At 44.9% G+C, this 14,225-nt stretch overlaps 1 protein-coding gene across 1 annotated transcript; it reads left to right on the forward strand.

Moving 5' to 3' along the window:
- The first annotated feature begins 4,361 nt into the window (after positions 1 to 4,361).
- LOC124628126 (tubulin alpha-1A chain) lies at positions 4,362 to 7,491 on the forward strand. Its single transcript, XM_047155283.2, has 4 exons — positions 4,362 to 4,500; positions 5,840 to 6,062; positions 6,170 to 6,318; positions 6,400 to 7,491. Exons 1-4 carry the CDS (start codon positions 4,498 to 4,500, stop codon positions 7,378 to 7,380), a joined length of 1,356 nt encoding a protein of 451 aa, XP_047011239.1. The 5' UTR covers positions 4,362 to 4,497; the 3' UTR covers positions 7,381 to 7,491.
- Positions 7,492 to 14,225: the final 6,734 nt, after the last annotated feature.

Consider the following 14,225-nt stretch of genomic DNA (forward strand, 5'->3'; position numbering starts at 1 on the left):
GCTTCTGCTAAGAAATAACAGACCATCAGAATTACTCAGTAATGTCGAGAACTGCACAGCAAAACTCATTTAGTATTTTTAGCAAACATTGGTGTTATCTTGTGTTATACACGGTAGGGTCAAAAGTATTTGGACACCTCCCCATTACACCCTTATGTGCTTGTTGAACATCCCATTCTAGATTCTGCTCTCATAAGCTCCACTTTTCTGGGAAGGCTTTCCACTAGATTTTGGGGCGTGGCTGTGGGGGATTTGTGTTCATTCAGCTACAGGAGCATTAGTGAGGTCAGGTACTGATGTTGCGATGTCGAGGAGAGTCCAGTTACAGTTCAGTTCAGAGGGGGTTGAGGTCAGGGCTTTGTGCAGGACACTCGAGTTCTTCCAGTCCAACCTTAACACACCATGTCTTCATGGAGCTCGCTTTGTGCACAGGGGCGTCGTCATGCTTGAAAAGAAATCTTAACGCTACAGCGTACAAAAATGTCCTTCAACGTTGAAAGCTTCCAATTTTGTGGCACCAGTTTGTGGAAGAAGCACATGTGGGTGTGATTGTCAGGTGTACACAAACTTTTGTCCATATACCTGTGGGATTTTCATCCCTCCTGAACCAAACCTCAGCTCACGTCCGAATGAAACCGACACGTTTATTTCACAGCTAATGTTTGAGGATGAGGATGAAATCCCTGAGTTAAAAGTAGATCCATTAAACACACAGTGTCCAAGTAAAGAACAAATCCTAAATCCTGTTATTATCGAGTGTGTGTGTGTGTGTGTGTGTGTGTGTGTGTGTGTGTGTGTGTGTGTGTGTGTGTGTTTGTACCACATCATTCTTATGACGCCATCAATGCGACCTCGTGATTTAATGCTCAGCACTAATACTTGTTCGAGCTGTTGACATATTAGATTTTAGCCCGGCGTCTAATATCACCGCCAGCCGTCACTGGAGTTAATTGAAGTGAATTAAAATTAAATCAAGACTTAATTCGGCAGCGAGGATGTGGCTGTGAGCTAGAGAGTCAGCCTGAAGCAGGATGCATTAAAAACAGTTGATTCACGTGCATTCAAGAGTGGAAGATTTCTAATGAGCTCTCATGTGAAGCCAGCAGCAGCCATAATAAATGTGTATGGTGGGTTTAGGATCAGTCAGGGCTCTCTGTACACAGCTCCTCCGCAAAATCGGAAAAAATATATCAGCGTTTTTCCTGTGTGCGAAGCGGAATTAAAGTGTCTTGCATTCAGCTAACAAACTAGCCTGGTGTGTTTTGGTATCTTCATGACTAGGGGCGTCACGGAGTCACAGCTTCACAGATCGTCACGGTGTATGATCAGACGGTGACATCACTGATGACCTTTTCTACATACTGATTAAAACGCATTTCTGTCTTTTACCCTCTACCCGTTGTTTTTTTTTTTTTTAAACCACATCAAGTTCCTTCCTCCAGCGGTTCTCTCTTTTCTCCAATTCTTCACGGCCCCCTCACTTTGGACGTGTCCTAAATCACATTACTCTCCGTTCCCAGGAGACACGACGGCACTGTAAATCCTTTGTCTGTATTTAATCCACTGCTGTTGTGAACACGTTGCATTGCTGCCGCTGCTCTCACTATTAGCATGTTCATATCTTGGATGATTTTCGGCCTGCACACTTCCCTTCCTCATAGCTTCTCGCTCTTTCAGCTTGTAACAGCAGTGTGATAGATACCGACAGTGTGAGAGACTTGATAGAAATGTCAATCTGGGACTTTATCTTTTTTTGTTATATGTACAAAGATGTCAAAAAAGATTTTCGTGAAAAGATTTTGTACTACACCCTTCCTTTCATTTTCACCACTGGACTGTGATTCTGTCACGCTGACGCTGGAATCGGCCTCACAGTAAAATTCCATCCACACCTCCCACCCAGGAACCCAAACCCCTTCAGTTTACTGTACATCCATTTTTGTCATATAATGTAGACATGTCCACAGTGATGTTCATATTAAAGCCTTTCTTGCGGCTGATGTCCGTTTCCTCAGTCTGAAGCGTCTCCTTGGTGACATCACGCCCATGGTGTGCTGTGCAGAGTTGAAGTTTCTCCTGTCCGGGAAGTAATTAGTCAGTAAGATATTGCGCTTTCCTGTAGTCAGTTCTACAACCCGGTTGCTCTGTTCTGTGGTGTAGAACTGTTCAGTTTGATCTGGACAGTTAAAAGTGTGTGGTTGGTCTGAGGTGACGTCTTCCTCCTCCGTGTCTGTGAGGGGTTCCTCTCCTGTAGCTCCTGCGCCGCACTCTGGTCCCAAGTCCTCCACCGTCTCAACATTGTGCTGTGGTTGTCTGGACGATTCGTCCTCCTCGTCCATCTTCTCCCTTGTTGTTTGCAGGTCAGTTTTATTCTTCTCAATGTTCTTGTCTGTGGGTTCTTCTGCAGCTGTTGTGCAGAGTCGCTAGCTCCGACAGCGATAGCGGTGTAGGGTTTGCTATGAAAGCTGTCTGCGGTGTCGGTTTTATTGCTATCATGGGCACGGGTGTCGGTGCGATCACTGGGTGCTGTGATTGTTTCAGTGGTGTTGTGTTCGTCACTGACCTCTTCCTGCTGTGACCTCGGTGTGTCGTTACCCCCGTCTGCACCGGGTTCCTGTTCTCCGGTGTTCTCCCGCTGGCTGTCTCCACGCTGCTGCAGCTGTACCCCGGCCGTGTCGTCCCCGGAGCTCCCCATCTGCACCGCTCTGCGTGGGCAGCTCAGTCGTTTATGCCCGATCTCCCTACACCCAAAACACCTCAGGCGTTCGGTGCTCAGAGACAGAAAGAGAGAGAAAAGACGGCATGATTGTGGATTAAAATAAATAGACATGTAAAAAAAAGAAGAAGAAGAAGGTCTCAGACCCCAAGCAGAAACTACAGCAACATAAAATCATAACAATAATAGAGTAATAATAATATAGTTACATCGTCAGTGTTCATGTGATCCCAGAAGACCAGAGTCTCTTCTCTTCGGCCATAGTGTATCTCTTTTAGAGTTAATGCGCTTGACTGTGTATGAAGGCGCTGATGAAATCTATAAGGCCATCGGGGAACTGAAGCTGAACCTGGTGCACATCACATTGATTAAATGATATAAAGCAAAGTAATAAAACAATAGATCGTTTTCAGAAGCACTTTGTGTTGCCATGGATGGGCTCTCTTAATTTCCTCAAGGGGCTGAAAAATAAGTTTGTGTAATGACATGGAGAGGAAAATGACTCTCCTGGGTTAGCCTGATTGGCAAACAGGCGTCATTTTTAGGCATGTTCCAAAGAATTGTGGACCAATAAAGGGGCAAATCTAATTGTCTGGCTTGTTCCCCTATCACCTCGTCTTCTCCGCGAGCAACACTTAATGGATGGAGATGAGAAGAAAGAAAACAAGACGCATGGCCGTGAATTTTAACTAAGATATACACGAGGCTCACTTTTGAAATGTCACCTTTTATCTGTGTTCCTGCTTGACACACCACCAGTGAAACATGACTAACAAACACCTCGGCAGGTCCTCATGGAACAAGCATTTCTATGAATGTCATGGATATCCAGGAAGGGACTCAGGACTACAGTTCCCAGCAGCCATTGCACCACACAGCATCATCATCATCATCATCATCATCATCATCATCATCATCACATGACCACCTGCACCTGATTCTCATTCACTTAACAAGCACCTATGGGTCTATAGCCACAGTTTGCACTGCACGCCTGGTCTTGCATTTATTTTTCGTTGCTGTTTTTTTTTTTTTTTCTGTCTTTGTGTTCATGCACAGCAAAATCCACAGAAACTAATCAGCTCTATTGGAGTTAATGTCAACACTTTTAAAGGGTCCGGAGGGGTCCACACTCCACAGGGTCATTTGAACACGTTAATAGAGTTCACATCAACTCTTCGTATAGTTGAAATTTAACACTACTCAAGTGTTAGTTTCTCAAAGTCATCAGTCCTAAAGACCCTCTGTCGCACTGAAAATTGAAAATACATCATAAATTATTATTATTATTATTATTATTATTATTATTGTTGTTGTTGTTGTTGTTGTTGTTGTTATTTTACCTAAATAATAGAGTAGAACAGTGGGGCACAAGTCAATATTACAGACTTTTACACCTAATCGTCTCAACTGTTCTACTTCGAATTCAATACAGAAACATGAATGTGATATAATCATGAATCTGATAAAAAACAAAAAAAAATACACGTCTATCAGTATATTAAGTAGTATGTACATATAAAACGGCTGTGTCTGTGTTTGAGACAGTAACATGGTAAGGCTGTGGGTGGAATCTTTTCCTTACGGTCCCTTTTCATCCAATAGTAAGCAGCCATCGTATCCAGCACGACCAATAGGAATGCAGGAGACGCTGTCGCCAGGGCGACGCGTCAATAAACAGGGGGGCTCGCGCAGTCAAAAGTCATTCTTCTTACATCGACCCGTTAGTTGTTGAGCTGTAAGATTTCTTCGCGGAGACATCATCAAACCCATCAGGAACAATGGTGAGCACTTTTCCCTCTGTTTTATATGAAATAGAAATATATAAAGTAGGATTACGTAACATATTTTTTTCATTATTTCATATATATATATATATATATATATATATATATATATATATATATATATATATATATATATATATATATATATATATATAAAATCAAGGGTGTAGGATTGTTCTCAATATTGGTAGGGACACCCACCCACCCCGGGAAAAAAAAAAGACTTTAAGGTTGACAACTAAATGGTTTATTAAAATATAACATCTATATTTACATTTAAGATCTGTATTTACATTTAAATACAAATTATTCTAAGCAACAGATCAAAGACTAAAAGATTCTAAATTCTTAAATTCTGCCCTTCCAAAATATTTGTAGGGACATGTCCCTACTGTCCATATGCAAATCTATACCCTTGTATATGATATACTGGAGGGACTACGGCAGCCATTAACCCCTTAACAATAGATGCACTGGTCATTTTGACTTTATACAGACGAGACAGAAAATAATATCTGAAACGAACAAACTTCCTTTTATTCTTGGGTCAAAATGACCCAAGCATAACCTGTGTCATATAAATGTAAAGTAAAAGTGTCATGTTTCTATCTACAACAGAGACACATAGTTTGACCTAAAAAAAAAATTTTTTTTTAAAAATGGTTCGTCTTTGTGTAGAAAATTAAAACTGGTCATTTTGACCCAAACAGACGGATAGAGACTCCAAAGAAATACGGACGTCACCAGTAAAATGATCATGAGATCACAATTTCCGGGTGACAACAGACTGCTGCATAAGTACAGATCATTTCTCAGCAATTGTATAGATTTTGGTGCTATCTGGATAATGTCTTTGCTATCTTAGCGGTTAGCACGTTCGACTCACACCTCCAGAGTCGGGGGTTCGATTCCCACCGTGGCCCTGTGTGTGGACTTTGCATTTTCTCCCCGTGCTGCGGGGGTTTCCTCCGGGTGCTCCGGTTTCCTCCCCCAGTCCAAAGACATGCATGGTAGGCTGATTGGCATGTCCAAAGTGTCCGTAGTGTATGAATGTGTATGTGATTGTGCATTGTGATGAATTGGAACCCTGTCCAGGGTGTACCCCGCCTTGTGCCCCATGCTCCCTGGGATAGGCTCCAGGTTCCCCGTGACCCTGAAAAGGATAAGCGGTATAGAAGATGGATGGATACTCAGTAACACTCTGTCCTGGTCAGGGGTGAGGTGGATCTGCAACACTGGGTGCGCGTGGGACACCAGTCCGTCGCAGGGTATATTTAGGATCACTGTCTATTTCAGAAATGCTCCTTTTTCTTAACTGTGTTCTGTCCTCCCACAGCGTGAGTGCGTCTCTATCCATGTTGGTCAGGCTGGTGTCCAGATTGGCAATGCATGCTGGGAACTCTACTGTCTTGAACACGGCATCCAGCCGGACGGACAGATGCCCAGCGACAAGACCATCGGAGGTGGAGATGATTCCTTCAACACCTTCTTTAGTGAGACTGGGGCTGGAAAGCATGTCCCCAGGGCTGTTTTTGTGGATCTGGAGCCCACGGTCATAGGTAAGATTGAGATCTTATGGTGCATGACTTTACTTGTTAATGAAATAAAGCTAATGGGGCTGTGATGGTCTGGTTCATAATCTAATTTATATGGACTTTTCCGTTAGATGAGGTCCGCACTGGAACATACCGCCAGCTGTTCCACCCTGAGCAGCTCATCACAGGAAAAGAGGATGCTGCCAATAACTACGCTCGCGGTCACTACACCATTGGCAAGGAAATTATCGATCTGGTGTTGGACAGGATCCGCAAACTGGTGAGTGTCAGCAAACTGTCTACTGATAATTACAAATATAACAGAATAATATGAATAAATTTATTATGATTCTCTTTATAGGCTGACCAGTGCACAGGTCTCCAGGGTTTCCTGGTGTTCCACAGCTACGGAGGTGGAACCGGTTCTGGTTTCACCTCCCTGCTGATGGAACGCCTGTCTCTTGACTATGGTAAGAAGTCCAAGCTGGAGTTCTCCATCTATCCAGCTCCGCAGGTGTCTACTGCTGTGGTGGAGCCCTACAACTCCATCCTGACCACCCACAGCACCCTAGAGCACTCCGACTGTGCTTTCATGGTGGACAACGAAGCCATCTATGACATTTGCCGTAGAAACCTCGATATCGAGCGCCCTACATACACTAACCTGAATAGGCTGATTGGTCAGATCGTGTCCTCCATCACGGCCTCTCTCCGTTTCGATGGCGCCCTCAATGTCGACCTTACTGAATTCCAGACCAACTTGGTGCCCTACCCTCGTATTCATTTCCCACTGGCCACCTATGCTCCAGTGATCTCTGCAGAGAAAGCTTACCATGAGCAGCTCTCCGTGGCTGAAATCACAAATGCCTGCTTTGAGCCGGCCAATCAGATGGTGAAATGTGACCCACGTCACGGCAAGTACATGGCCTGCTGCCTGCTGTACCGTGGTGATGTGGTACCTAAAGATGTGAACGCTGCTATCGCCACCATCAAGACAAAGCGCACCATCCAGTTTGTGGACTGGTGTCCCACTGGGTTCAAGGTGGGCATCAACTACCAGCCTCCCACTGTGGTTCCAGGGGGAGACCTGGCCAAGGTGCAGAGGGCTGTGTGCATGCTGAGCAACACCACAGCGGTCGCTGAGGCCTGGGCTCGTCTCGATCACAAGTTCGATCTGATGTACGCCAAGCGCGCCTTTGTGCACTGGTATGTTGGTGAGGGTATGGAAGAGGGCGAGTTCTCTGAGGCCAGAGAGGACATGGCTGCCTTGGAGAAGGATTATGAAGAAGTTGGTGTTGACTCCATTGATGGTGAAGGAGAGGAAGAAGGAGAGGAGTATTAAAATACTGGATGGAAGCTATTACCTGGTGTAAGACGAAATGAACCTTTTACAACAAACAAAATAACACTGTCTGCAAAAACATCAAGAAATAAAGCTCCTTCCGAGTTCCCACATTTGTTGTCTTTTAATTGTATTAAATTGGAAAAATAAATAAATTATCAAAAAGAATACATATTTTCTAAAAGCAAAACATTTTTCCATAAGCAAATAGATACTTTACACATTACTGAGAAAAAATGTCTAAAGCTAACCCGCCAAGCTTTACAACAAACATGATTATATTATGGAAATAATTTGGTATAAGTAAAAGGCTCGTGCTGATATACCGTATGTCTCACAAATTCTTGATCATTTCAAACACAAATGGTGGTTTTTCTAGTCAGTTGGGTAAAAGTCTTCAAAGTAACATGAAACCTACTGTGGTATGAAAAATACCAATGACATGAGAGTATCGTGTCTAGATGACATGAGAGCCATTTTTGGAGTCCAGTGCGTGCTGTCTCCACTGCTTAATGTAGGATTTCTCATTCATATGACATGGAAAGGTGATGGAAAACGATGAGTTAGAAAACAAACTCCTGCTCTTTTCCTTTTAGGAGCAAACAGTGAAAATGGAATGGTATTCCTTATGTTTAGGATTGTTAGGGTTTTTTTCTTTCTCCAATCAAATACCAAGTTCAAGTTCACGTTATCGTCATTTCAACCATATACAGCTGGTACGGTACACAGTGAAACGAAACAACGTTCCTCCAGGACCACGGTGCTACATAAAACGAAACAATAACCACGAGACGACACCGAATTAAATAAGATCTACACATTTTTACATAAAGTGCACGTGAAGACGTGTGCTAACAACACAGGACAGTACAGGACAATAGGCACAGTACGTCCCTGCTGATAAAAACATCTAAAACTAAAAGCCTAAGCTGGTTGGCTGGTCTTAGCTGATTCCCGGCGCAGCCAAGGGCTCAGCTTTTCTTCCCTGCTCCGCCTCGGATGTTGCTATGCCTTCCTGTTCTGCCTTCCTGCTCGGCCGAGGACGTCGCTCCTTTTCTTTGCTTCGCGCCCTATGTCATTCCCCCTTCCTGCTCCGTACCCTATGCCGCTCACTAGTCTAGTCCTGGCCTTTAAAACCCACACGGTGAATGTGTTTTTTTTTTTTTGGAGAGAGGGGAGGTGATGTGAGGTAATCCTGCTGAAAGTGGTTTTTGAAGTCGAAGAGCTGGAGATGAAGTCATGGACAGGTTAAAGTTTGTCGCCGGAAGGCGAGAACTTCCATCAGTAAGTCCGTCAGTATTTAAACTGCTGCATCTGTGAAATGACTCGCTTTAAATTCGTCCCGCCTCGCCTCGGATTTATCCCGATTCCACCTGAGCAGCTGTCGGATCATTTTCTCCACCATGAACCGTAAACGAGAGCGCTAGCGTAATGCAGAAGACCCGAGAGTGCAATTTAGAACACGGCCTTTGATTCATCATATACATCGATCAGCCATAACATTAAAACCATCTGCGTGATATTGTGTAGATCCTCCTCCCCTTGTGCCACCAAAACGGCTCCGACCCGTCGAGGCACGGACTCCACGAGACCTCTGAAGGTGTGCTGTGGTGTCTGGCACCAAGACGTTAGCAGCAGATCCTTTAAGGCCTGAAAGTTGTGAGGTGGAGCCTTCATGGATCGGACTTATTTGTCCAATACGTCCCAAAGATGCTCGATTGGACTGGGATCTGGGGAATTCGGAGTCCGAGTCAACTCTTTGTCACGTTCCTCAAACCGTTCCTGAACAATTTGATAGTGTGTAAGGGCGCATTATCCTGCTGAGAGAGGCCTCTGCCGTTAGGGAATATCGTTGCCAGGAAGATGTGTACTTGGTCTGTGACAATGTTTAGGTAGGTGGAACGTGTCAAAGTAACATCCACATAAATGCCAGGCCTAAAGGTTTCCCAGAAGAACATCACACTACCCAGAGTATCACACTGCCTCCGCCAGCTCGCTTTCTTCTTAGTCACAATGTCTGTATGTGTGTGTTTCGACAGGATCCACCCACCTGAACACTTCAAGGAGAAGTATGTGTAACCCAGCTTTTGCACAGATAGGGGGTGTAATTACTTATGGATTTCAGCTGGTTCCTTGCCTTACCTTGCCATGGAGAGCTGCCTTTTCTTAGCGTGTTCAATACTTTTTTCTCGTGTCGTTCGTCTTGATTACACATAACTTTATTTATGGATTTTATTGTTGTGAATTCTTTATATTTATATTCAGAATAACCTGAATGAAAATATATTTACTGAAAAAAATTCCAGTACTTATCCCCCCCCCCCCCACCCTGTATGTTAAATGTAACTATAAATGGACAAAACGCATAACGCGTCGTTCTTTAATAATAATTTAAAAAATACATTTGTCAGTGATTGGCAGATTGCTGTGGTATAAGAGGAATAAAACACTCGGGGATGCTGTTGTGGGAAAATAATCCGCTTCAGCATGGTGAAACCACTCCGTTGTTGATTTTCTTCCTCTGACTGCGCAACACTGAGTGTGTTATTGTGTTCAGAGAATCCTTTATCTCTCTAGTTCAAATGTGTGTGAGAGAACACACACACACACACACACACACACACACACACACACACACACACACACACAGACGTTGTCTAGTCCCTTCTCTAACTCACACTTTTTTCTCCCTCTTCTGCGCTCTCTCTCTCTCTCTCTCTCTCTCTCCCTCTCTTCTCTCTGTGTGTGTGTGTGTGTGTGTGTGTGTGTGTGTGTGTGTGTGTGTGTGTGTGTGTGTGTGTGTGTGTGTGTGTGTGTTACCCACTGGGAGTTGAGAGAGTTGGGATGATAATTAAGGTTTATTTGGAGCGAGTGTGCAGTGTGTTCATTAACACATGTCAGACGCTCAGTCTGTTCTTTTTAACGTCTGTTAACTCGTATTAACAGTTTATTAGAACACTGTGTTGGCGTTGAAGACGGCGAGATGTGAAAATATTTCATTTCCCCAAATTATACAAGTTAAAAATTCAGAATTTGTTTAAGGTGAGGCTGACAGGCACAGAGGCCACGCCTCCTTTACTAAAACTTACAGGCACAGAGGCCACGCCTCCTTTACTAAAACTTACAGGCACATAGGCCACGCCTTCTTTACTTACATTGACAGGCACAGAGGCCACGCCTTCTTTACTTGCAATGACAGGCACAGAGGCCACGCCTCCTTTACTTACACTGACAGGCACAGAGGCCACGCCTCCTTTACTAAAACTTACAGGCACAGAGGCCACGCCTCCTTTACTTACACTGACAGGCACAGAGGCCACGCCTTCTTTACTTGCACTGACAGGCACAGAGGCCACGCCTCCTTCATTAGAGTGATGGTTGTAATAAGTCTAATTTTGCATATTTAATCCTATTCCATGTGCAGCATGAATCCAGAAAGGAAACCCGGTGATCAGGTTCCAGCCGTCTCGCTCCCCGAGCGTCATCTATTCAGTTTGGTTTCTTGGAATTGAGCGTTTTTCCCGTCGTTAATCTCGATTATCTATAGTACGAGTGAAAAAGGTAATAATTAAAGATACACAAGTGGATTTTTCTGGAGAAACGTTCACTGGAGCTGAATTTCTGTTAGAAAATTTCTGCTCAGATTTAAAAAGTCATTTTTCAACAGAGCCCGAGGCTCCCATTTCCACTTTACTGATTAAGACTCTCTCTTCTTCTCTTTTTCTTCATTCTGATGTTTGCCGTGAACATTAACTGCAGCTCTTGACCTGTACCTGCAGGATTTTTTGCAGTGCGTTGCTGCCACTTGATTGGCTACATAAAAAAAGAATCATTGCTAAATGATTGTGGTACAAGAGGAATAATGAGTTCAGGGCGTGCTGTTACAGTAAAATAATCACCGTTAGTGTGTTACAGTAACTCCGCTGCACTGTTGATTATTTTCCGATCACAGCAGGGCACGGAGAGTTCCAGGCGTGATTCCATCCAGATTTCCACCGTTCAGTGGTTTCTGTGGACTGAGTTTACTTCGCTGTGATGCGCCTCTGTAAAACACACACACACACACACACACACACACACACTCTCTCTCACAGACATACACACATACTCTAATAATAATACACTGAGAATAAGCTCCATTCTCATTTGAGAAGATTGATGTCCACTTTGACAGAATGGACGTGACCTACAAATCTGTGTCTGCCTCAAGGCCGTACATTTCCCACGCTTTCTAACACGAATAGCTCCAATTTAGCACTAAACCGTCATTCTGCCCCATCAACATCAACGTCCCGGCTCCGGCGTCTCCCGCACACTCAGAACCGACGAGGGAACGCTCCTTTTCTCCGTCTGATCAGACGGATTGGATTCAATCGAGGGGTTTTCAACAGCAATAATGGGTTTGGATAATGAGGCACTTGAACGTAGCCTTGAGAGTCTCTCATTCGTGCTCCTCCTCACATTCTGTTATTCTCTCTCTCTCCCCCTCTCTCTCTCTCTCTCTCTCTCTCTCTCTCTCTCTCTCTCTCTCTCATACAGCGAGGCTTGAACACCGACAGTGGCAGTATCTCCCGTGAAGCGTCCTTTGAAGGAATCAGCCGGTGAGTTTCTAAAACAGAAGTAAAGTGCTGCGGTGGAAGAAATAAACGACAGCCTCTCGTTATTCCGAGAGATCGGTTCGTCATCGGGAGAAAAGTAGGGCCGAGATGTTTCCTCCTAATCTCAAGATGGGGATTTCTTTACACGTTCTTCACGCTGTTTATTCCCAGTGGTTTTCCTGAGAGGTTTTAACACATCAGTAAACGCACCACGTTCCTCCTGTCTCCTGGAGCGCGGGCGAGTTTGAACGAGCGAACGAACGATCTGGAACAGAGCCGCGTGAAGAGTTTAGAAAGTCATTCAGGAGACTTCGGTGAGACTAATAGATTCATCCGATAAGGGCTTTCTATTTCAGCGGTCATCTCCACACACAGACGCTTCACAGATCTTCCGCGGGTCTTTTCTCTGATGTCGGACAGATTCGGAAGATGAAACGGTCATAATGTCTGGAAATGAATCTGCAGTTCGGTGAATCGGTAGATCTATGAGACGGAATTGGAGGAGAACGTTCCAGAGGCTTCGATCGAAGACGGATCGCTCGGCTCTCGCCGGCGTCTCACGTGAAGAAGCGGAAGTTCTTAAATCCGGGATCCCGATCGCTCGTCTTTAATGCGATCGTTTTTATCGTCCCGTTCTGATCAACACGGTTTCATCGTCACGGTAAAAGACGCGGAATTGAAACGTTCTAATAAAGCCGTAACGTCTTCCAGAGTGTGCTTCTGATCATCTCTTAGTTAACACTGGAGATGTGGAAGAACGATCATTTGGGGGGTTTTTCTGCTGTTTCTTCTTGATGTCTCTCAGTGACGCTGTTTAAGTGGATGATTTTTTCTCTTTCAGCTTCCAAGTGAACAACTCGCTCCTGCATCCCGTCATGGTGGAATGGTAAGATTCTCTTGACACGTGACACGTGAGTTCTGTCCTCTGTCTCAGGTCTCGTTCATCAAAGCGTGTGTAGGACAGTCCTGTGTGTAAGACCTGCCCGCGTGCGCGCGTCACACTTATCACGTGTACAGCGAGTGTCGATAAACCGCTCCGTTCGTACACGACCACACACGGTTACATCGAGAAACGCCCCCAGATCGCCATATATGGTCAACGGCTTCCCTTTAAGAGTGTGAATGCGCGGCTGCGTGTGCGCATTCTCCCGCCATAATTACATGTAGAAAACATGCGACGTCGTTACTGAGCTCTCAGTCTGTCGGGGAATTTTTAGACCTCCGAAAATAGAAACCCAGAGAAGTGAACCGTGACGTAATCAATCACGGTATGGATATTATACAGTCGTCGTCCGGCTCTAACCTTCACTCCTTGATCTATACAGGTTTTATTTTCAGACGTCTGGTGTGTTTGGTAGACGTGCGGCGTGACGAACGTCGGTCGGTGACATTAGGATCGTTTTGGTGTTGAAATTTCTAATATGCTGAGACTCTGATCTGATGTTCAACTGACTTTAAATTGACGTTCAGCTTCAGCTAATGATGCGACAGCAGAACGGAGAAGACGGGACGGACGGTTTGAGAGTCCCCGATGAAACCATTCGGATATTTTCATCGGCTCATCAGACACGCCGTCCGTCTTTGTCGCACCGCTGTGATCGTCTTCTCTTGGATGTGGCCTGTAATTTGAAACGATGATCCAGCTGCGCTTTAAATTCCGATCAACCACGTCAGACGTTCGGGAATCGGATCAGGGAACTTGCCACGCTCGTTTTTTTTTTCGTTTTTTTTTTTGTGAGACTCTGATAAAAAGTCGAAACGTCGACGGCTCGGCTTGCTTTCTTGGCGAGCGGAACGTCTTTAATCAGAGGTGGTGAGGCTTACTGCGTGTCGGCGTCTTTTTTCTGACGAACTCCGTCTCGTCAGCACACAAAAGATATGCGAATGAAGTATTCGAATAAAGCTTTAGCGTGTTCTGCTGCTTTGATGCTGATCGTGTTCTATAGAACGTGTTTGCGCTGAGGGGAGAAATGAAGTTGGGTGGCCAGTGCAGAGCCTGAGCGAAGTTTCTGAACACGCTGTGTGAACGACGCTTTACCCGGGCGTCTCAGATGTCAACACTAAAGCTTTCCGAGCGTATCTGACTATCTAAACCGCCTCGCGCATATTTCCCACGCTGCTAATTTGGAGCCGAGACGCTCTGTTCTACCCGAGACCGAGCCCGGAAGACGTCAACAAGCACACGGACACGAGCAGCCTTTCCCCAGATAATTCTGCAGAAGCTTTCCACGACAGGACTCTCGTTCT

Source organism: Ictalurus punctatus, chromosome 4, assembly GCF_001660625.3.
Source record: "Ictalurus punctatus breed USDA103 chromosome 4, Coco_2.0, whole genome shotgun sequence".
NCBI lineage: Eukaryota > Metazoa > Chordata > Actinopteri > Siluriformes > Ictaluridae > Ictalurus > Ictalurus punctatus.